Below are 25,113 nucleotides of genomic sequence, written 5' to 3' on the forward strand. Positions count from 1 at the left end.
GTTTTCAAGGCCTTGGTAGGGCATCTGTTCAAAATGTGGCAAGCGCACATGACGGCTTCCATCCAAAAACTATGAGGCAAACTCTTTGCCTTCAGCATACATCTGGCCATCTCCATGAGTGACCGATTTTTCCTCTCTGCTACCCCATTCTGCTGTGGAGTATATGCAGTAGTGTACTGATGGATAATGCCCTTCTGCTGCAAATAAGAATTCAGCATAGAGGACATGTATTCCCCCCCTCGGTCCGAACGGAGAGTCTTAATCTTGCAACCAGACTGAGTTTCCACAAGTGCACTGAAAGCCAAAAATGCATCATACACTTCTGACTTCTTTTTCAAGCAGTAGACCCAGCAAAAACATGTAAAGTCATCAATAAATGTTACAAAATAGTAACAACCACCCAATGACTGTGTCTGCATGGGCCCACAAACATCCGAATGCACAAGCTGCAGTCTGGCTGTTGTTCTAAAAGCAACATCACGGGGAAAAGAGAAACGATGCATTTTCCCCAAAATGCAACCCTCGCATAAATGCTCAGGAGGTCTCTCCAAGAGAGGTAATCCATCCAACATCTGAGTACGCTGTAATAGCATCAAGCTGCCATAGTTTACATGCCCCAAACGAGCATGCCATAACTCTGCCTCTAACATAGCAGGAGTAAGAGTGGATGTCAAATATGCAGACTGATCTACCGAAAGAGCATCCAACTCATATAACCCATGACACAGAGAACCTGTCAAGACCAATGTCATGTGTTCCTTGTCACGGACCATGCAACGGTCATCATCAAAGGTGACCTGCAAACCACAACGTGCCATAGAAGAAATGGAAAGCAGATTCTTCTTAATGCCAGGCACATACAAAGCATCCTGTAGGCGGAGAATAGAGCCATCAATGGCTGTAAGCTGAATCTCCCCAATACCACGAACAGGGTATGATGCATTATTAGCACACTGAACAGACTTCCCAACGGGAGGTGCACCAAGAGAAGCAAACAAATCTCTACGAGATGTGATATGCCGTGAAGCACCACTGTCAAAGAACCAAGTGTCAGCATCTTCTGTAGAGCTAAATGCTCTATCAGCCCAAGAGACATCATAACTGCAAGTGTAAAAACAATAGTCCCTGGCTGCAACAAAGGACGCGGACTCGCTAGCAGTGGAAGGAGCTGCAGAAACAGACATCCCTGACTCCTTCTTCTTCTCTTTGGCGATGCGCTTCCTGCACTCAGTGATATAGTGGCCAGGCTTCTTGCAGTAATGGCATTTTCCTTTCTTGGCTTGCGTGCCCCCCTGTTTTTGACTTGTCTGTGAAGTGTTACTACTACCAGAACTCTGCGAAGCATTTTTCCCTTGGCTGTTTTTACCCTTCTACCTTGACATAAAAGCCTGCTCAGAGGCTATACCATCCACACCACTGTTCCGTCTAGTTTGCTCCTCCTCTAGAAGCAAACTGACAAGCTGAATGAAAGTGATGGGCTCTTTCGAAATCCTCATAGTGAGGTTCAAGGCAGTACGAAAAGCCAAGTAAGAGGGAGGCAGTGAATTCAATGTCGTAGAAATCAGCTGCGCATCTGAGTAGTACTCATCCACATTCATGAGTTGCTCCCGCAAGTCCTGAATTTTGTTGAGATGATCCTGCATAGAATCACCCTCATTCATCTTTAGAGTCTCTAGCTCTTTCTTCAAGAAAGAGATGCGAGTCTCATTCTTTCCTGCAAACATCTGCTCCAATGTCAACCAAGCTTCTTGTGAAGAAGCTGCTGAACGAATATGAGGAATGATAGAACGCTGAACTGCCAATGCAATCAGCGACATAGCCTGTGCATCCCGTGTATCCCAAGCTTTCTGAGCTGCAGTTCTTGGGGGAAGTGGCTGAGCGGGCTGAGGTGGAGGGGGCTGAGGTTGCCCTCTTGCACGTCCTCCTGGAGGAGGAGTAGCGGGAGCCACAACTCCCGGTCGTGCTTCCTCTCCACTGACATAATCCCACAAATTTTTGGCCACTAATACATTCTTCATCATGAAAGACCAAAGGGAATAATTGTTCCCATCCAATCGGTCTTCCTTGGACACATAGGTGAATACATCTCCTCCCTGATTTGCCATTATTTCCCAAAAGGCAATAGAGCAATGTCAATGCAGTACGGGCTGGAAATCTGCAAATTTCCAGAAATTGCAGCAAACACAAGTCTGCAATTAATGTGCAAAGGGTACTCTGTCAAAAAAAACTGTCACTGATGCACGCTTCCCAAGGTGCAATTAGTGCTCAGCAACACTAAAACATCAAAAGCCCCAAAATTTTCTGCCCAAAATTTCTGTCACAAAAGTCTGTTACAAAAGCCCCAAAATGTGCATTCAATGTGTCACAGACTGACACAGCACGTTTCCCAATGCTGAAAACTGAACCTGCTGTTCAGCACGTTTCCCAATGCTGAACCTGAACCTGTTGCACGAACTCCTGTGTAAAAGAAAAGTGCAGAATGTTACCTCTGCGTGTTGACGACGGGCACGATTCCCGAGGTAATGACTGCTGGGTACAGTCGGACTGACGCACAGGTACAGGGTACAGGATGGCGCGTCAGGACACAGGCGGCACGTCACGGCACTGGTGGCGTGTCAGGAGACAGGTGGCGGGACAGGGTACCAGTGGCGGGACAGGGCGTCAGCTGGCAAGGACGTGACAGGGCGGCGTCAGGTGGCGCGTTAGGTGGCGACGGCGTCTGCAAGTACAGGAGGCGCGTCAGGTGGAGCTTCTCGCAGACAGGGCGGCGCTGGTCACGAACTGGCACACGCAGGAGCAGGGCTCGTGACAGACAAGGCGGCTTCAGCTCCAGGTCCAGGCGGCGCAGGCAGCTGGTGGCGCTGTCTGACGAGCTGGCGCTAGGGCACTGAGGCGCCAATCTGGCGGGGCTCCTGGCGGCGCTGCTACAGGAAGGAGATGGGCTGACTGACGAGTCTGCACAGGGCAGACAGATGCAGGCCCAAACCTGAGCTGACTAGCGACGGCGGCTGAGTCCTCGGGAGCTGTGCAGAATCCTCGGGAGTTGTGCAGAGCTGCTGACCAGCTCTGATACCAAATGTCAGATAGGAGAGGATCGAGGTGCAGCTGAAGTGCAGTAGACAGTGTGAGAGTGAGAGACAGAGTTGAGCACGATACCCAATGCAATAGTACTGAATAGAGTGTTAGCTGAAAGTACAAATGATAGCCCTTATACCTTAGGGTTATAAGGGGCTGTTCACACCCGAACACAGTAAGTGCCCGTAAGTGTGCACCACAAGCACATACAAAATAGTACACATAATCTGGGGGAAAAAACCTCTCCTACCGAGAGTAAAAAGTGCCCCAGTGTCCTAGTGATCACCCGCACACTCCCATATGAGCGTAGGCGTAAGTAAGGCGTGTGAGATACCCAACAACAACCCTATGACTCAAAAGATTGAGGTGAGTAGAGATGTGATTTTCAAGGAGGCTTTGGCCTCTGAGGATCAAACTCATGGTTCTCTTGCACATGATTCTTCCTCAGCGAGACCGACCCTCCCCCACCTTCAATACCTCTCCTTCCTTCCAAGTTACCTATTAGCATCCCTTCTTTGTCTTCAACTCCTCCCCCTCCTCCACCTCCACCTCTCCTTCTTCTCCACCCTCTACACTAGCTTCCCTTCCACCCTTGGCAGCTCCTACTCCTTCGACGAGTACTTCTACCCCTTCAACATCCCCTCAAGTGTGTTATCATCACAAGAAGTGATTCACAAGAGGTTGACCGAACTCAAGAGATTTTGCGACAGGAGTTCGAGATGACAGATCTTGGGATCCTACACTTCTTCCTTGGTTTGGAGATCTATTACATGGCACAAGGCATTTTCATTTCCCAGCACAGGTACATCTTCGAGTTTCTTGCGAAGATTGGTATGGCCAATTTCTTGCCCCATGGACCCCCAGTCCAAGCTTGTGGCAATGGGTGATCCCCTTACAAATGCCACAAGTTACAAGTGTCTTGTTGACTCACTGATTTGGTTCCTTCACACTAGACTGGATATTTCTTTTGTGGTGGCTTTGTTGTCTTTTGTTATGAGGACTCTTACACAAGATCACTAGAGAGTGGCTTTGCACGTTCCTTGTTATTTACAAGGGACTCGATCCTACGGGATCATGTATGGAGAGTAACCCTCTCTTTCTGGATGCAGTGACTCTAATTGAGCAAGTGATGTGGATTCGAAATAGTCCGCTATAGGCCATGTCTTCACCCTTGGATCGGGAGCTATCTCTAGGAGCAATAAGAAGTAGCCTACTGTGGCCCTTTCTTCTACAGAGGTTGAGTATTGTGCCCTTTGTTCTATACCTCTGGAGACAATTTGGCTCTGTCGTATGTTGGTGGAGATTGGCTTTCCACAAACAGGACCTAGGAGTTGCACGTGAACAACCACAGTGCTCTAGCTCTAACAAAGAACCTAGTGTTTCATACTCATACGAAGCACATTAAGGTTCAGTACCACTATGTTTGAGAGCAGATCATGCATTCCGAGCTAGTGGTGGCCTAGTGTCCCACCAAGGACAATGCAGCAAATCTCTTTACAAAGCCTTTGCCCAAGGCTTCTATGTTTCATCACATGAGGTTGTTGGGTCTACAGACACTCCTAGCATTTGAGAGGGGATGTTAGCCTGCCTATTTTAGTCATGTTAGTCTATCATCTACTAGTTGTGAGCTCCTGTCAAAGTCTAACATAGACATGGGAGCTTTGGCAATTTAGAGTGCATTTCTTTTGTTTTGAGTACATTTCTTGTGCATTTCCTTGTTTGTCAATTGGTTTACACCCCCTGCCAATGCCTACTTGCTCCATGACTACTGGGATAGTTTTGTCATCATTTTACCTTTTTTTTCTGAGCAGTCGGACTGCATTTATTGCAGTCATTTTCGCATTTATGAGCAATCGGCCAGATTTGGGGCCCCAAACAACAGTCAGCCAATTTGGTGGTATTGCTGCTATATATAGCAGCCTTCCTCCCCCACTTGGTTATTCATTCTTCTGCACATCTTGCACACTCCATCTCCAACTATCTCCAACTTTGGTGCTGCCATCTTCATCAGCCTAATTTGGTGACCTCACTGACATTGTGGGTTGCATGCAGGGATTGATCAGTCCTTATCATTGTGTTCAGCATTCTTCTTCAGTCAGTGCAGTATTTCTTTCTTCATCTCTTGTTGTCTCTTTCTCTCTCTCTCCCTCTCTATGTTTGTGTCCCTTCTTCCGTTCCGCACCTCCACATATGTGACTCCATCCATCCTCTCACCATAGATGGCTTTAATGAGAGAAACAAGCATGCAGTTAAAGTAGAATTCAAAGGCTATAAATGCAAGCTGAAAACTAAAGCACATTTCCTGTTGGCCACAAACAGAAATGTGAGCAAGTAAAGTTCAAGAACCTCCCCCCAAAACAAAGTGGAGGCCCTAGGAAACAAAACAAAAAACAGTGATTCCAAATCTTTTCAGTTCCAAACGTTTCTGCCATTTTGACATTTCTGTTTCAGGCAGGCGAAATGCCATTTCAGGCAACTATGCATCAGCCCTCTTTATGTCCACTGCTGTCTACACCCCTTCTAGCAGATACCTCAGTTTGGGAGCTTCACTGGCTGCTGACACTGCTGCTCATGAGTGTCCTCTGCCTATCAGCCTGCTGTACTGCTCAATTGTTGTCTTCCGTCACTGCCCAGCATCCATTTACCCTGCTGCAGCTGACTTCATCATCTTTCAGATCTGTGTTTGCTGGGACAGCTGCATTTCCAGTCAGATCAGGCCATCTGTCACCTGCCCGTACTCCAGCAGCTGTTACCCTCAACATCAGCACTGCATTTTCATCTTTGAAGGTCTGTTTCACCTTGCTGGTCATCTGCATTGGCTGTAGTACAGGCCACCCTGCTGCCACCTTGAGTTTCCTTCATAATTCGTGAGAATGTCAAGAGCAAGTCCCTTATAATGGAAAATAGCAGTCTGAAAACTCCTTATATATCTGTCCAAACTCAACAAACCTGAGTTTTGCAAAATTGTCCATCTAAACATTTGACTTCACACATATATAGACCATGTTTGATGAATACAGTTAAATATGACCCTTAATTTCAGCTACATTCACAAGTCATTTTTCAAGCACGTGCAACTTTGGTTTCAAAACTTCATTTGTTTTTTTCACATCTTGAAATTCATAGCTCAACATTACAAATCAAAAATAATATCATATCCAGTCAATTTACAAAAACTGATTGAGTGAAAAAAGTATTATGAAATACAGCAGAAGAATTCTCAAAATTTTAGCAATCCTCCATTCTTCCCCAGCATTTACACATTAGACCAAGAAATGGGTGCATGAACAAAACCAAGCTACTTAAGAGAGTATTTGCTACATCAGATGGAATGGGTCGCTCTGCAAAGGCCTGTGCAAGAGCCGCTACAGCTGCCTGTTGATCCTCAGTTAAAGGGGCATTCTGTAAAAGGAAAACAAGAACACGCAAATGTATTTTACAAATCAATCAATTCCAACCTCTAACAATGGTCACAAATTCTCTACACAAAATACTTGGCAACAGAGATTTCTCAGGTTTGATCCTAATACATACTCCTCAAAAAAAAATATCTGAAATTCTTTTCACCTTGAATGTAGCAATGAAAAGATAAAAACTTTGAAACATTTGTATGAGCTGTAAAAGCTTAAGAGTTTGGCCAGCACAAAACAGAAAGAAGAGTTTTAAAAACTGCTATTCGAATCTTTCCAGTTTGTCAAGCAGTGTTGAAGTCAATCAGATCTAAGAGTTTGCAGTAAGATTCTATGAAGCTGCCCTATATTGACAGCTTCTGTCCTGCTCCCAAACATTAGGGATTACAAATACCACCTCTTAATTGTCCCTGCTTGAAACACCCATGTAGATCCAACCGCACACATAAAAAAGAAATATAGAGAGATGGACATCAAACTCGCCTCCCAGCCATAGATCTAATACAAGCTCAGCCCGGAGCCTAAAACCAGCAGCATATTAAACAAGCTCTTGTCACAATGTCCCATATCAGTGTGTGGATGGAACTAAAGCATGTAGAGTTGAGGTGGGGTGATCACAAGAGATGTCGCAAAAATGAACCCATGTGTTAATTCCCACCCCAGGGTTCATCTTGTGTGCACAACATGACACGAGCTATACAAGCACAAAAAGCACACATCATGACTGACATCCAACTCACCTCCTAGTCGTAGAGCCAATAACGGGCTCTCCCTTGAGCGTGGGAGCTTATAGATAAGATATGCTGGACTATCTTCCAACCTCACCCATACTGCACCTAGGTTATGGGCTAGAACTGACAATAATGCAAGTGCGGTGATCTCACAAGACAGAGCACCATTGAACCCTGAGACTCCTTAGTCACCCTATCCTTTAGGCCACACTCACACAGCAATAACCCTTAACTGCCCTAGCCCTAGGATGTGTTCGCACCCAAATCCAAGCACTAGATGACCAGAACTGCTGCTGGCCACGGACATAATGCAGGCACCCCTCCTGATACATAGGAACATAACACTTCCCCCTTAACGTTCGATTGCTGTTCTTGGCAATATCTCAGCAATAAAACTCAGGAACCAACTCTTAAGCCATTTCATCAACTCCCAAATAGCATTAGACTCAAGACACTGCTTCCACTTAATCACATACCTTGATTAAGAGGTATTGCGCAGCACTGCACCCTTTGATCTAAGACCAACTGGGGTTCAAGTGGGGCAGGGTAAATCCAAGTTATATAACACACCACTTATGTTCCTAATAATCTGGAATGCTCCACAAATATTGCAAAGATAATTTCGGGCACTTGTCAGTACGCATCATTTTAGAGTCCTTAAGGTATACCAACAGCTCCTCCTAGAGCTCATGAGGCTGATGATGCTAATTAGCATAAAAGGTGAAACAACCTTATGCTCTCCTTCGCAATCACTAGTGTAACCAGCTTTCCTTACATGGATGGGTGGTAAATCCCCAATAAAAACTTAATTACAGCAGCAAACAATTAGTTCAAATCTGAAAATACAAATTTACCTACTGATCTTGGACAATGCACACCCGATTGGCCCCAAAATTGTGCCCCTTTCAGTATTTCTTTAGCTTTATTGAAGAAGTTGATTGACAATGGGATTCTCCCAATCCCTTTCGGTATTCCAACTCCTCTTGCTGTGATGAATCACCAACAAGTCTTTAATCCGATTTGCCCCTTGATTCGGGCGATCAATTGGCCTTCACCCGCTTTGATGGAAATGGAAAATGCCCCAAATTCAATTATTTGCTAGTCCCTCCACTTAAATAGGCTAAAAACAACTTCAGCCCTATTCAATCCAAGTCTTGGAGCTTTCGATTTCTAGCACGATTCTCGAGGATGTTGCTAAACCCTAATTTCTGCTGCATATAAGGTTTTACAGCAAAGAAATCTGAAATTTTTCAGCCTCCAAAGGTCCAAATGCTGAGATCTTCAAAGCAAGGCTGTGAAATGGCTGGGAGATGAGAGGGAAAGCTGTAGAGAGAGAAAATTCGGAGTTTTGTCGAGAAGAATGACTGAAAATCAGTCAAATGCAGCTGCTGCCCTGCCACAATAGCTTGTAGAGAGAGAAAATCCAGAGTATTGCCACAAAGAATGACTGAAAATCAGTCAAATGCAGCTGTTGAACTACCACAACAGCTTGTAGATGCAAAGAACTGAAGAAAATCAGTCATTTACTGCTGCTGCCCTGTCTCAACAGCCTATAGATGCTACCTCCTGCTATTGATTGGTCTTCTCCTACCCTTGGCAGCCTCAAAAGGTCCTCCAATGGCCGCAAATTAGACTAGCAACCTCTCCTCCCTCTCCCTTGCAAGCTGAATTTATAGAAATGCTTATCTCCAGCCTCTAAAGACGTTTTTCAATCTTGCATGGGCATTTTTGACAAGTGGCAACCTTTCCAAATGGTTTTTCCAACATTATCCATAATTAAATATTAATTTTCAATCTTTAAATATTGAAAATTAATCTAATAATTATTTCGGTGCCTTGAAAAATAATCTGACTGGCCAATAATTAAATTGGCTAGGCAACTTCCATTCCCGAGTGTCTCTACACCATCTTTGACTATCACATTGGCGTTAGGTACCATTAAACGCCACTTCTCTAGTGTCACAACTGACACTTATGGCCACATGAATGACCTAGGCCAAAAACTGGCACCAGATATCACCAAGTACTTGTGCACCATAACTTATAGTAACTTTTGCCTTTGACATCCCATGATTTCCTGGGGTCCCGAGCTCGTAAATTTACTCTAACCCTAGTTACACCTCACGTGTGCAACATTTACTTAACCATGTGATTAAAAATTAATCTACATGTTAAGTGAGGCTTCAAAAATACATGTCCTCATGACAACTAGCATTTCCTGAATACCTTGAAAAGAATCAGCTACAAATTGCATTTAATGCCCTGGAGTCCAATGGCGATCAATAGCTTTGGTTTATAGACATACATAAGCATGAAAGCGCTATTTAGTAGCTGCATGCTTAAAAATGTTATAGCCCACTCAGATTGACAATAGGAGATATGCCCACAACATTGGAAGACCACTCTCATTAAAAGTTAAAACCTATGAGTGAACTTCGAGTTACAATAATTGACAAGCATGCGGCTACTAGAAATAGCCCATCAAGACTAACAATAGAGACGTCAGCCACAACACATCCTCCATAGTCCAATCATTCTTTCTAAGTTTCTATCTATTAATCAACCTCTAGATGACTAGAGGACGATGTACAAAACTTGGCCTCCAACTTTTCAAGACTATTTGCCCAAAACTAACAATGAACTTCAAGTCTGAATTACTGACAATCTTCTCACAAACCATACAACTTGTGCAAATGTTCCACAAAAAGCTAAGCCAACTTATCTATTTTTAGTGTAATCTTGGTAAGTATGAATCTCACCATTAGTCTAGTGGTCTACAACAACCCATATAGCAATTTCATTACAAAATCATTGAAATCATGGTCCATTTACAATCTAAAATCTATGGCAGATACAAAAGTCCTACTTGTTTCTATCACTCAACTTCATTGAGCTAACACCAAACACACTCATGTGCACAACCTTCCATGAAAGCCTTCATATGTAGGCAATCAAAAACTAGCTCACCAAGGCCACAATCCTATGTATGCCAATGTGGCCCACACTTGGTGTGTCATAACACTAAAATAATTTTCTTGCAAATAATCTCATCAAAAGGCACATACACTTTGCTTGCTTGAAAAGTAAATCACCCTTCATAGAATACATTTCTACTATCTTAGTAACTAGCTGTTGAGCACCTGAACCACCATAGCTTTTCTAGCTACTCAGTCCTTATTGGACTTGCCACCAAGTCTTGCTATAACCAATCTTTTGTATACCAATTGCTACCAAGACATATTGGCTCAATGACGTCTATGACTTATTGAGGTAAGACTTTCTCCAATATATGAACCAAGCATCTTCATCTTTAAAAACATTTTCAAACTCATATACTTTGAAAGGCGATTTGTATTATTTGAGTGTTTCAAAATATGATTAAATGTTCATCTTTCTACTTGAGGGTCGCCAATGGTCAAGACCCCCTATAATTATACTTGGATCATCATTGACGAGATACCCAAGAGAAATTAAGAAATTAGTCGAGCGGTAAAATTGACTAGAAATTTCAGATGACTAAGACTTTTACACTTGGGTAGTCATATTGACTAGAAGCCCATATAATGAGTGGTTTAAAAAAGTGAAACCAGATGCTCATGATCAAAGAAACAAATCATGAACTGGTGAACCTATATAATGAAGCTCTCTAGAATCTAAATTTGGTGACTCTTAAAATTCAAGAGGTTACTATTTTTGAAAGTTACTCAAATGGAAATTCTACTTGCATCAAAGGCTCTGAAATTTTGCAAGAAACAATTTTGTCTTTAGCAGCTATCTCAAATTCTTAACCATTTGAGAGATTTTTAGAGTAAAAGGTTTAGAAACTTCTTCCTCTAGAAAAGTTTCTTGACATATAGCATCTAGAATAAGACATGTATCATTTTGAAAAGACAAGTGTCCCTACACTTTTGTCATTTTTAGCAAAGACTTGTCATTTGTAACCTCCACTTTCTACTTTTGACCATCCGAGGCCCACATTGTTAGCCAGTCATTTCTTGGACAGAGAGGACGGCAGTGCCATGTCGGCAGGTGCCACGTCAGCACCTACAGTTGGACAGTTTACTGCAGTCGGACAGTTTTTACTGCACTCGGCTGCATTTAATGCAGTCGACCTGCTGCAGTTATTTCCTATTTTTCGGCTATTTATAGCCGGTTTGTGACACACTCCATTATTCATTTTTCAGATTCTGATCTTGAGATCTATTGGCTGAGACAGACTGTGCTCGGGCTAACGCGGAGATCGAGGTCATCAAGTCAGAGACATACGCAGATATTTCCTCTGCCCCCTTGTATATTTCTGCACTATTGTACAGCATACTACACCGCAGATTTTCTGCGTTTACACAGTCTCCTTTTATCTCTCTCTCTCTCTCTCTCTCTCTCTCTCTCTCTCTCTCTCTCTATGTGTGTTCACTCTCTCTCAGTCTTTGTCCTACGCTTGCGCATCGCTACACTCTGACATGGTATCAGAGCAATGAAGATGGACTCACTGAGAGCTGAACCTATCTGAAGAGAAGATTTCAGCGCAACATAAGGCTGCATTTCCAGGATTCGAGGGCGAGCGGGAAGGCTACGCATCGGATCAAGGCTGAGGCGAGCGTGGGCGTGCAGAAAAGGAGTCTAATCAGTGAATCTGCTGCAAGTTATTGCTGTTCGAAGGGGAGGAAGGCTGCATTTGAGGCCTTCCATTGCAGATTTTACCTTTTCATCGCCTCCGGCGGGTGAAGAAGGTTTGGGCAGCGGAGGAACCAGCCCTAGAAGGCTACGTTTTCACAGTCAAAAGGAGTTGATTTTGCGTTTGTGCAGGTATTGCAGGTTAACATGTCTACAGAGACTGATTTGAAGTTCCAGGCAATCATGGACAGGAAGGTGCTTGTCCTACCAACTCTTCCATCGGATCAAAAGCTTGATGGTGACAATTACCGCATCTGGCGGGTGATGATGTTGGCCATTTTGGAGACTTATGATTTGGCAGAACTGGTGATGGAGGAGATTAACAAGCCCTCGGTGAGGGATGAGTCCAAACTCTCTTCCAATGCTCGTGCGGAGTTAACCAAGACCCAGTCTCATTGGGACAAACTGAATGCCAGGATTCGATCTTTTCTGTTTCTATCTTGCACCACAGCCGTGATAGCTCACATCAAGCACTTGACGGTGGCTCGAGAGATATAGCTGGGCTCGACCAGATGTACAACCGGATGACCCTGATGAAGAGGGTTTCTTTGGAGGTACACATATGGACCTTGTCCGTAAATAAGTCTTCTTCGCTTCGAGAACACATCAACAAGCTTCAACAGCTTTAGATGCAGGTTCAAAATACGAGGAAGCCTATTTTCTCCGAAGACATGGCGATCACTTTACTATCCCAGTTGCCACCACGATTTGGTACTTTTTATTGCGCTCTTATTGCATCAGGGCGGGAGTCAACTCTTCAATGGAAAGAGTTGGTTTCTATGGTCTTGGACCAAGAGGAACAATTGAACGGACAGAATGCTTCCAAAATGGAGGCATTGGTTGGTCAAGCCTCTCAAAAGAAGGGAAAGGACCAAAAGAAGAAGAAGGAAAACGACAAATCCAAGAAGGACAAGGAGAAGGAATCGACTTGTCATATTTGTGGAAAGACAGGTCACTGGAAGAAGGATTGCTCCGACAAAGACAAGAAGGATACCAAGAAGAAGGACACAAAGGATTCTGGAGCGGTGGCTGCACCCTCATCAGCTGCTTTTCTACACTTAGCAGTCATTGAGGACTCTACATCGAAGACTTTTGATGCTGCGATGACAGCTCCCTAGGCTCGAGAGTGGATTGTGGACAGTGGTGCCTCATGGCACATGACTCCTTCCGTTGGTGTTGCCCATTTGCGACCTTCGTGTGGGCAGATTCTCATTGGAGACAGCTCTTCTGTGTCTATTGCTACGCGAGGTGAGATGCAGCTTATTCCAAATGGACGTGGTGTTACACACGCCCTTGAGGTGTTGCATGTGCCAAGTTTGGGGTATCATTTACTTTCGGTTCATAAGATTTGTGCTCTTGGCCTGTCGGTGGATTTTGACTGTGATACTGTTCGAGTCCTTGATCGTAGATCGAGGAAGATTCTCTGCAGGGTATGAGGAGAATGGCGTCTACAAATTGAAGTCTTCTTCAGCTCTTACTTCTCTTATTCTTACTTCTCAGACACAGTCCAAGCTCTGGCATGCTCGGTTTGGCCACCTAAACTACGAGTACCTTCCGAAGGCGTCACGAGGGTCGTTTGTCCGAGAATTGCCAGACATAGTGGTGAGCCATCAGCCATGTGTCTCCTACATTCGTGGGACATTGCATCAGGATGCGATTCCCAACAAAGCTTCTAGGCGGTCTACTTCACCCATGGAGCTTGTATCTACGGATCTTTGTGGCCGGGACCGAGTCCGTGAAGGGGACCTTGTACTTCATGTTGATTGTAGATGACTACAGCAGGATGACTTGGGCCTATTTCTTGACTTTGAAGTCGGAAGCTTTCTCTCACTTCAAGGATTGGCTTCTCTTTGAGGAGAACCGTTCTAGCCGGTAACTGAAGACCTTGCGTTCAGACAAGGGAGGTGAATTTATGTCTAATGAGTTTGCTCGTTTTTTTGCAGATAGGGGCATTCACCAAGAGTTTGCCAACACCAACACTCCCCAAGAGAATGGCATTTTAGAGCGGAAGAACCAAAGTGTGATCGAGATGGCGCGTACCATGATGGAGCACCGACAGACACCTCAGTTTCTGTGGGCCGAGGCAGTGGCTACCGCAGTTCACATCCTCAATCGATCTCCCACTTCGGCCGTTGACAAGATGACACCTTTTGAGACTTACTTCGGGACTAAGCCTGATGTCTCTTATTTCAGGATCTTTGGGTGTGATGCTTATGTGCACATTCCGAAGACGCAGCGTGATAAGTTTGAGGTGGCTTCCCGACGACAGGTTTTTGTTAGCTATAGCTCCCAATCCCAAGGTTATCGTTTGTTTGATCCTGTCAAGCAAGATGTCTACATGAGCCGAGATGTGCGGTTCGTGGACGTTCCGGCCACAGAGGGGGCTGAGGAGCACCCCGTCCTTGGAGATCCAAGGGAGAGTTGGACTCTCGAGACACTTGCTTTGGAGCCAGAGCCTCTTGATGGAGATTCTTCTTCTGATTCAGAGTCTTCTCTTCCACCGGCAACCCCCGAGGAGCTTCCACCGGTGGATGTTTCTGAGTCTTCACCAAATGGAGAGCGACGGGGAGAGGTTCGTCCTTCTCCTCGTTGGGCCCGTGACACACTCTGAGATTCAGGGATCGAGGGGGTCCTGAGGAGTGGAAACCTCAGGATGGACCGCGGAGGTCACGGAGGACCTGAACACATTCTTCGGAGCTTGTTTGCTCCAACTATTGTTTGTTGACCCGTGTTATGCAAGATCGAGAGCCCACTTCAATGAAGAAGGATTTGCAGTTTGATCATTGGTAGAAGGCCATGAAAGCCGAGTTGGAGGCTATTGAGAGGAATGGCACTTGGTCTCTTGTGCCTCGTCCCTCTCACAAAAAGGTGATTGGTGTCAAGTGGGTCTTCAAGACCAAGTACCTTAGCGATGGTTCTTTGAACAAGCACAAGGCTCGCCTTGTTGCTAAAGGTTTTCCTCAGCGCCCGGGCATTGATTTCCATGATACTTTTGCCCCCACTGCTCATATGGTGACTATTCGAGTTGTCCTTGCGTTGGCTGGCCATAGGAGATAGCCTGTTTATCAGTTGGATGTGAAGTCGGCCTTTCTGAATGGTAACTTGCAGGAGAAGATGTATGTTGAGCATCCTTCTGGCTTTGGATCCTCAGCTACTGTCAGTTGATTGGATCCTTGATTTGGCTTCTCAACACTCGTATTGATATTTGTTTTGCTGTGGGTCTTTTGGTAGGGTTCATGACTGAACCCAAACAGGTGCACTGGCAGGCTGCCCTGAGGATTCTTCGGTATTTGAGGGGGACCTCTGACTTAGGGATTTCTTATCCTGCAGGTTCAGATGCTTCAGATCTGGTTCTTGCAAGATGAAGTGACTCGGATTGGGCTGGCAATGTGGACCACCAACGGTCTACTACAGGCTACTGTTTTACCTTGGATACAAGTGTTATCTCTTGGAGTAGCAAGAAGCAACCCACGATAGCCCTTTCTTCTACTGAGGCGGAGTATCGGCTGCGTCTTCCACCACATGTGAGGTTGTGTGGCTACGGAGATTGTCGGAGGAGCTTGGCTGCCCCCAGACTTGTCCTACTCTTGCGATGCGACAATGAAAGTTACATTGCCTTGGTACAGAATCCAATATTCCATGCCTGGATGAAGCACATTGAGATCCAGTATCACTTTATGCGGGAGAAGCTTCTGGATGGGACCATTGATGTGAAGTACTGCAAGACGGAGGTTAATCTTGCAGATTTGTTTACGAAGGTGCTTCCCCAAGCTCTTCGTCGGCAACATTCTAGATCCCTCAGTCTTTTGCCCTGTCCAAGCTCTGAGAGGGGGTGTTAGCCAATCATTTCTTCAACAGAGAGGACGACAATGCCACGTCAGCAGGTGTCACGTCAGCACCTACAGTTGGACAGTTTACTGCAGTCGAACAGTTTTTACTGCAGTCGGCTGCATTTAATGCAGCCGACCCGACCTACTGTAGTTATTTCCTATTTTTCGGCTATTTATAGCCGGTTTGTGGCACACTCCCTTATTCATTTTTCAGATTCTGATCTTGAGATCTGTTGGCTGAGACAAACTGTGCTTGGGATTTAATGCAGCCGACCTACTGTAGTTATTTCCTATTTTTCGGCTATTTATAGCCGGTTTGTGGCACACTCCCTTATTCATTTTTCAGATTCTGATCTTGAGATCTGTTGGCTGAGACAAACTGTGCTTGGGCTGACAAAGATCGAGATCATCAAGTTGGAGACATACGCAAATATTTTCTCTAACCCCTTGTGTATTTCTGCACTCTTATATAGCATACTACACCGTAGATTTTCTGTGTTTACACTATCTCCTTTTCTCTCTCTCTCTCTTCTCTCAGTGTTCACTCTCTCTTAGTCTTTGTCCTACGCTTCCGCATCACTGCACTCTGACACACATATATATATTGGAAATCTCTCTCTTCATTTCCAATAAGCTCTCATGCTAAAATTTCAAGCCACGTGCTTTATACTCTACTATCTATCACTCATCCAAGAAGTACTTTTCTACTTAGCTTAATCTAGCCCAAGCACTAAAGAAGAAAATCAGCTTGTTGCCTAGAGTATGCAAATTTTAGGATTTCAAAACCCTAATTTTCAGAATTACAACAAATCAGTCCTTTTGTATATGGTTCAAGCACTCGGTGCCCGTGGTTTGTTTCAATAAATTCCCATAAAGGGGGGAGGGCCAATTCCCCTCTCAATGTGTTATCGACTCTCTTATTTCTGTCTCTAACTCCCCCTCTATCTTCTAATTCTCATGGTGATAATTGATCAAGTTGGTTAAGTTCAGAGTATTACAGTTGTGAAGGCCTACCTCAACATGAAAGGTATCAATGTTATTTATGCAAGTAAGTCTATAAAAGGTAAGACATCACCTATCATTTGAGGATCCACCCAAAAGTCTATAAAAGGTAAGACATCACCTATCATTTGAAGATCCACCAAAGCAGTGACTTCAAAGTCTCATCATATACAAGCTGCCTCCTCGTCCCAATAATCCCTCCATAGAGAAAGGCAAGGAGAAAGTCAAAGAACCGGTTGTTTCCATGGTAGTTGAATCTCCAAAGATGCTTTTAGCACCCAAAAAAAAAAAATATATGCTAAAAGAAACTTCAAACTTGGAGATAAGAGCATCAAGTTTGATGTTTTGCAAGAGAGATTCTCAAAAAGCTTTCTTATACTAGACAATTTGATGCTACATTTGGTAGTGAAGTTAATGTAGAAAAATCAAAGATTAGAATGATTAAAACACATTTGAAAGATACTGCTTTAAATTGATGGCTCAAAGTTGCTCAAGAAGAAAAGGAATCCAAGTCTTGAAAAGAGTTTAAGGAGATATTTAACAAGACGTTTCTGCCTTCATCCTTTGAAGCCAATGTGCAACAAGAATGATGCGCTAAAGCAAAGCCATGGAGACAATGTTGAAACATATATCAACAAGTTTGCAACTGTTTCTCTTAAAATTTACATCTCTTAAAAAATTTCCTTCCAATTTTGAGATGAGAAAGTTTATCCATGGATTACATCCAAAGGTACACCACTTTTGCCATCCAAAAAGAAGCTAACATATTAGCAAAACATATAAGAGAATGGCAATGTTTCTCTTGTCGAGAAAAATAATACATGGCTGGGAATCCTTGCAACAGGATGAAACTCCATCACAGAAAAGAAAGCTTTTTATGACTTGGGGTAAGATTGCTAATTAACCTCTTCTCATTTATTTTGATACAAGGGCTACATATCATTATATATATCCTCAAATTATTGAAGCTCTACATCTACCAAAGGAGAGGTTTAGAACACCAAAAATGTCAAGTGTTGCTTTTCAAGGAATGGAGTTTGAAGTTACTTCCATTTTTTAAAAACTACAAATTGAGATAGGAGATTATGTAGATCATGAGAGTTTTGTCATGGGAGATCTTGGTCATTGTAATATTGTATTAGAAATAACTTACCATAGAAGAATAGATCCAACCGTTGATTGGAACTAAAAAATTTTAGATTCCCTTTCAAGGATAAAAATGTATCTTATGATGTGGGAGTGGAAGGAAACTACATTCCCATCTTATCCCATGTACAAACTTATAAAGCAATGAAAAGTCTATTTTCTCGTACTTGATTTTTGTCAAAGATTCTAACAAAGAGTCTAGAATTTAAGAGTCTATCTCAAATATGAACAAGGAGCGAATGAGTTTCTTAAAGGAGTATAAAGATTGTTTTGCAAACACTTTACCTGACAAGTTACCACCAAAGGGGTCAAAAGATCATCACATTGACCTCATTCCTAGGAGCTTACCTCCAAATAGGCCACCCTATCATGTGATTCCAACACAAGAAGAGGAGATTATAAGCAAGTAATGACCTGTTGGAGAAGAGTCTAATAAGATCCAATTCCTCACATTTTTACTCGTCAGTCCTCTTAGTCCAAAAGAAAAATGGATCTTGGTGTATATATGTGGTCTATAGGGCCTCAACAAAATTACAATTTGAAATAGGTTTTCCATTCCAAGAATTGATCATATCTTGGATAGATAGGATGGATCCAAAGTATTCAAATAGATTGACTTAAAGAGCAGGCGACTGCCATCAGATAAGAATTGCTCCTCAAGATATTCATAAAACAACATTCAAGATAACTTTTGGTTTATATGAGTTTTTTGTGCTACCATTTGATCTCACCAACACTTCTGTAATCTTTAATAAAATGATGAAAAGAATCTTTAGAGCACACTGGAAGTTCATAGATACTTTCTTTAATGATATTTTGGTTCTTTAAAAAGATGAAGAAAAGCATAAGCAACACTTGAAAATAGTATTTCAAAAACTCCGTAAACACAAACTTTATATGAATCGCAAAAAGAGTGAATTCTTCCTAGAATAGATTCACTATTTGGACCATATATCCAAAGGTGGGATTCGAATAATGGATCCAAAAAAAGTCAAGGCTATTGTAGAATAGCTAGAATTGACCAATGTTCATGGAGTTTGAAGTTTCTTGGGATTATGCTCTTATTACATGAGATTCATTAAATGCTTTGCAGTAGTTATTGGGCCATTGTATGATTTGACCAAGAAAGCAATGGCATTTTGGTGGACCAAACTAGAGAAGGAAGCTTTCAAAGCTCTAAAGTTCCATATCACCAAAGGACATATTTTGATTATACCTAATTTATCAAATCCTTTCTTTGTGGAATGTGATGCTTCAAGAGAATACAGTGGCGCAGTCTTAAACCAGAAAGGACATACAATTGCTTATGCAAGCAAAAGGTTACAAAATCCAGAAAAGAATAGTACCTCCTATAAAAAGGAGTTGATTGGAGACACTAACTTTTAGATAGAGAATTTCTTATCAAGACAGACCACGACAATCTGAGACATCTCAACCAACCAAAGATTTTTAAAAAGCATATCCGATGGGCAAATTATTTAGCTCAATTTAACTTTCAAATATTGCATCTTCTTGGGAAGCAAAACAAAGAAAGTAGTTGATGCATTGTAAAGAATACCTCAAATTCATATAGTATCCATGATTCATCATACAAATTTCACTAGTATAAGGAGAATAAGCAAATCATTTGGAAGAGTTTACAACTTAGTAAAAGCATAAACTCTTATATTATCAAAGATGGATTTATTTTGATAGAGTGACTAAAGATTTCAGGCCTAAAGTAATGCAATAATGTCATATTGCTCCTTGTATGACTCATAGTGGTATCTTGGCCACAACCAAGAATAACTTGTGTATAAAGTTTGATCGCCAAAAGCCTATAAGGCTTTTGCAACCATTACTAATTTCAAGTCAATCTTGGAAAAACACTGCGATGGATTTTATTTTTGACTTACAAAAAGCAATAGACAACAATGATAGCATATGGACTATTATTGACACGTCAGTCAGTAGGCTCATTTCATTCCAATCAAGAAGACTACCAAGTCTCAACATATAGCCAAAATATTTATTCAACAAATCTTCAAGCAACATGCATTACCAAAATCCATCCTGGATGATAGAGATCAACGAACCACGAGTCTCTTTTGGTGGGCTCTTTTTAAAAATTTAGGTACAAATCTTACTTTTTTCTTCTTATTATCATCCTCAAACAGATGGTCAAAGTGAGATAAGCAATCTCACAATATTGGATATCCTGAAGTGCTATTGCCATGAAGCCAACCAACAATGAGAAAAGTATTTACCTTTGGTAGAATATGCCTATAACAATATAGTTTATCCTTTTACAGATAAAGCATCATTTGAGATCATATATCAAAAAGCACTCTTACTATCTATTCTCAAAATAAAGGAGGAGCTTTCATGCCCATGAGTTCCTACATGATATGGATACACCTTTTGCCTAAGTTAGATGAGCTCATATGATCAACAAATAAGGAAGAAACATTTTCAAAAAGTTTCTTTTGAAATTTAAAAATTATTCTTATTTAGATACTAAATAGATACTAGAATAGTATTTTAAAGACTATCCAGAAATACTACAACTTATGAAGAAGCTATAAGACTAGAAATACTTCAAGCAACGCCTTAAGAATAAGATTGATTTCAAGAGGGAGAGATATAACCAACCTTTTGAATACCAATTGCTACTAAGCTATATTGGCTTAATGATTCAAATTAATGTGATACTCATATACTTTAAAAGGCAATCTATATTATTTGAGTCTTTCAAAATATAATTAAATCTTCATATTTCTATTTAAGGATGGCCGATGGCCAGAATGCCCTATAATTATACTTGGATCATTATCGATGAGATGTCCAAGAGAAATTAAAAGTTTAGTCAGACAATCAGATTAACCAAAAAGCTCAAATGACTAAGACTTTTACACTCGAGTAGTCACATTGACTAGAAGCCCATATAATGAGTGGTTTCAGAAAGTGAAACCAAATGCTCATAATCAAAAAAACAAACCATGAATCAGTGAACCTATATAATGAAATTTGGTGACTTCTAAAATTTAGAAGATTACTATTTTTGCAAGTTGCTCAAATGGAAAAAAAATTTGCGTCAAAGACTTCAGAATTTTGCAAGGAACAATTTAGACTTCAGCAACTATCTCAAGCTCTTATAATCATTTGAGAGATTTTTAGAGCAAAAGGTTTAGAAGCTTCTCCCTTCAGAAAAGCAACATGTGGCATCTAGAATAAGACGTCATTTTGAAGAGACAAGTGTCCCCGTGTCCCCACACTTGTCTTTTTTAACAAACACTTATCATTTGTAACCTCTACTTTTCACTTTTGAGCACCCATTTGAGAGATTTTTAAAATAGAAGGTTTACAAGCTTCTTTCTTTAGAAAAGTAACATATGGCATCTAGAATAAGACGTATCATTTTGAAGAGACAAGTGTCCCTACACTTGTCTTTTTCAACAAACACTTATCATTTGTAACCTCTACTTTTCACTTTTAAGCACCCAAGATCCACACCTATATATTGGTCTCTCTCTTCATTTACAATAAGCTCTCATTCTAAAATTTCAAGCCACATGTTTTATACTCTCCTATCTAGCACTCAATCAAGAAGCATTTTTTCTACTTAGCTTGATCTAGCCCAAGCACTAAAGAAAAAACTCCACTTGCTACCAAGAGTATGAAAAAATTAGAATTTCAAAACTCTAATTTTCAAAATTACAGCAAATTAGACCTTTGTATATGGTTCAAGCACAAGTGCTCGTGGTTTGTTTCAATAAATTCCTATGAAGGAAAAGGGACCAATTCCTCTCTCAACATGGTGTCAACTCTCTTATTTCTCTCTCTCTCTCCCTCTCTTCTCTTCTAATTTTCACAGTGATAATTGATCAAGTTGGTTAAGTTGAAAGTATTGTCATTCTCACATTCTTTCCTATGCTTACACCCACCAAAGTGAGAATCCTTCTCATAGTGCCCCTCAAAAGAATTCAATCAAGATCTCCATAAACAAGAAAGCATTAACCTTAGTGATTCCACTAAGAGCATCTACAACCTAGTTGGTTGCACCCTTTCAACAATGAATCTCAAAGTTGAACTCATGCATGAGTTCATCCCACCGAGTTTTCCAACCCCAAAGGCTAAGCTGATCACAAAGATATTTCAAAGAATTATAATTGATCTGGACCAAGAATCACGTGTCACAAACTATAAAGATATTTCAAAAAATGATTATTGATCTAAACAACGAATCACAAACCATAACGGTAATGGCACCAAATCTTCAAGTTGTGAATAACAGCCAATAATTCTATGTCCATGTTCCAATGAGCTTATAGCTCTCAAAAGTGATAGGTTTGCCATCTTGATAAGTATAGCACTTACACATTATTAGTAGCATCCATTTCCATCACAAATGGCTTAGTCAAAATCCACTATCGATAACATATGTGCAAATGTCACTAGTTGCTTCATTATCTGCAAACACATGGTGCCCGTGCGATAGATGGACTCATATAACTCATTCTACTAAAGAGATTGTAGTGGACACCTAATCCTCATGGGTCTGGGCACTTCATGACATTAGAAAGAGAAAAGTGGTGACTAAGAAAACAACGTAGGCCTTAGACTTCTATAGTAGGATCCTATGGATCACATAAGGTGACATGCAATAAAGAAGAGTCTTAGACTAGTCACTAAATAAAGATGGTCATGTAATCAAATCAATTGGAATAGGACAAAAGTTGGAGAATTGGTAGGACTGGAGTAAAAGACTACAATTTTGCATGCATACCTATGGAGGGGCACAAGGGCTTAATACAAGGGAGAGGAACAAGTCTTAAAAAACAGTAAGTATTCCATAAAAAGGATAGAGAACACATGATCTGATGATGTTGTCAACACTTAAAAAGAAGGCAACTAGCAAACAATAGGGTGGCCTGTCTAGCCAGAAAACACAGGCATGACAGGTTATAGCACATACAACATTTCAAACAGCTACGGCAGAGTCCTAGATGAAGGGAACTGCTAGAGGAGAGTGCTACTAAGCTGGGCACCCTATTACTACAGCAAAACACCAGGTTCCTTAGCCATACGAAGATTGCAAATCAACTCGAACAACTGGGCAAATGTTGATTGTGTAAATACAGCAGCTAAGGGTCTAGAACAAGCTGCTTGTGAGGGTGGAGGTCATAGGCAGCTGGTCAGATTGCAGATGATGAAAATGATGCAGTAAGAGTCCTCCAAAACTTGTCATCTTCTGATGAAGACCTCATGAACAAATGAGCAATACTTGAAAAAGCCTCTATGAGAGTGCGCAACGCAAGAGAAACACCAACATAGAGAGAGAGAGAGAGAGAGAGAGAGAGAGAGAGAGAGAGGAAGCAAAAGATAGGGGAAGAATACTGCACTGACTGAAGAAGAATACTGATATAATGATGATGGACTGATCAGTCCCTGCACGCAGCCCAAAGCATCAATGAGGGCACCAAATCACGCTAACGACAATGGCAGCACCAAGCATGAAGAGTCAGAGTGTCGAAATGCGCACCTATAAAGAGGAAGACTAGAGACTGAAAAGAGTGTGTGTGTCTGTCAAGTGGGGGGACTGGCTATAAATAGCCATAAATGCCCAAATCTGGCCGACTTGCATCAGCAGAGGCCAAAAATGCTGGCCGACCAGCAATAAATGCTGGTCACATAAAAAGACATCCAGAAAAAATAGGGGACACCCCAAAAAAATCCCAGATGACAAAGACAATGCCTAACAGGTGTAGGCAGACTGTGAAAAGTAGTAACTGGCCTAGGAATGCACACAGGAAGCCATCAAATAAAGAAAATGCACCTAAACTGCCAGAGCTCCTATGTCTCTGTTAGACTCTAATAGGAACTCACAACCAAAAGATAACATACTAATGTGACTAACATAGGCAAGCTAATACCCTCTCTCAAATCCTGGGAGTGTCTGAAGACCCAACAATCTCATGTGATGAAGTATAGAAGCTTGGGCAAAGTCTTCATGAAGAGATCAGCTGCATTGTCCTCCGTGAGACAATAGACCACCACCAACTTGAAATCCACGATCCACTCTCAAACATAGTGGTACTAAACCTCAATGTGCTTCGTGCGAGCATGAAACACAAGGTTCTTGACCAAAGCTAGAGCACTTTGGTTGTCCACAAGCAACACCGTAGGTCCTGGCTGAGCAAAGCCAAACTTTGCCAACATGCGGCGAAGCCAAACAGTCTCCATAGCCACAAAACATAAGGCACGATACTCTACCTCTGTAGAAGAAAGGACCACAATAGGTTGCTTCTTGTTGCTCCACAAGATAACTCCAAATCCAAGGAAAAAGACATAACTTGTAGTGGACCTCCATGAATCCACATCACCCACCCAGTTAGAATCACTCTAACCAAAGAGAGTAACCCCTTCTTCATACATGATCCTATAGGATCAAGTCCCCTTTAAATAACGAAGAACATGCAAGGCCGCACTCCAATGCTCCTGAGTAGGAGTCTTCATGAAAAAAGACAATAGAGCCAAAACAAAGGAAATATCCGGCCAAGTGTGAATAAGCGAGATGAGGGAGCTAACAAGACACCCGAAATAGGTGGAATCTGTAAGGGGAACTTTGGTTGCCAAAAGCTTGGACTCTGGGTCCATGGGGCATAAAATAGGCCAACAATTGGCCATACCAAACTCCAAGAGAAGCTCAGAAATGTACATGTGTTGCAAAACAAAAATGCCATGTGCCATCTGATAAATCTCCAAACCAAGGAAGAAGTGAAAGATCCCTAGATCCATCATCTCAAACTCCTGTCACAAAATCTCCCAAGTACAATCAATGTCCTCAGTATAGCTCCCTGTAATGATAAGATCAACCTCCTGAGTATAGCTCCCTGTAATGATAAGATCATCCACATACAAGATGAGCAAAACACACCTGTCACCCACAACCTGGAAGTATAGGTCGGATCATGAGCTAAGCAATGAAAGCCACTCTAAAGAAAGAAGAGATCAATCCACTCGTACTAAGCTCTGGGAGCTTGCTTTAGGCCATAGAGGGCCTTCCGCAATTGGTAGACATGGTCCTCCATCCCCTGCACAAGAGAACCAGGAGGCTAGGAAACATAAATCTCCTCCTCAAGGATACCATTCAAGAACAACCACCCCTGGCAACAAGCCGAGCTTTGTGCCTGTCCAAGGAACTATCTGCCAGGTACTTAGTCTTACAGACCCACTTCACACCTATCACCTTCCACTTTGGGGGCC

General features: G+C 42.1%; 1 protein-coding gene across 3 annotated transcripts in view; it reads right to left on the bottom strand.

Annotated features, from left to right (window-relative positions):
* LOC148013507 (sec34-like family protein) overlaps window positions 1–25,113 on the bottom strand; it is a 131,768-nt gene that overhangs the window by 102,447 nt on the left and 4,208 nt on the right. For all 3 annotated transcript variants that reach the window (XM_087668547.1, XM_087668546.1, XM_087668549.1), the window contains exon 3: window positions 6,397–6,477. In XM_087668547.1, coding sequence (XP_087524673.1) covers window positions 6,397–6,477 — 81 coding nt within the window. The remainder of the gene's footprint in view (window positions 1–6,396; window positions 6,478–25,113) is intronic.

Source organism: Lygodium microphyllum, chromosome 26 (assembly GCF_053477565.2).
Source record: "Lygodium microphyllum isolate KBCC chromosome 26, Lygodium_microphyllum_v1.1.10, whole genome shotgun sequence".
Classification (NCBI taxonomy): Eukaryota; Viridiplantae; Streptophyta; class Polypodiopsida; order Schizaeales; family Lygodiaceae; genus Lygodium; species Lygodium microphyllum.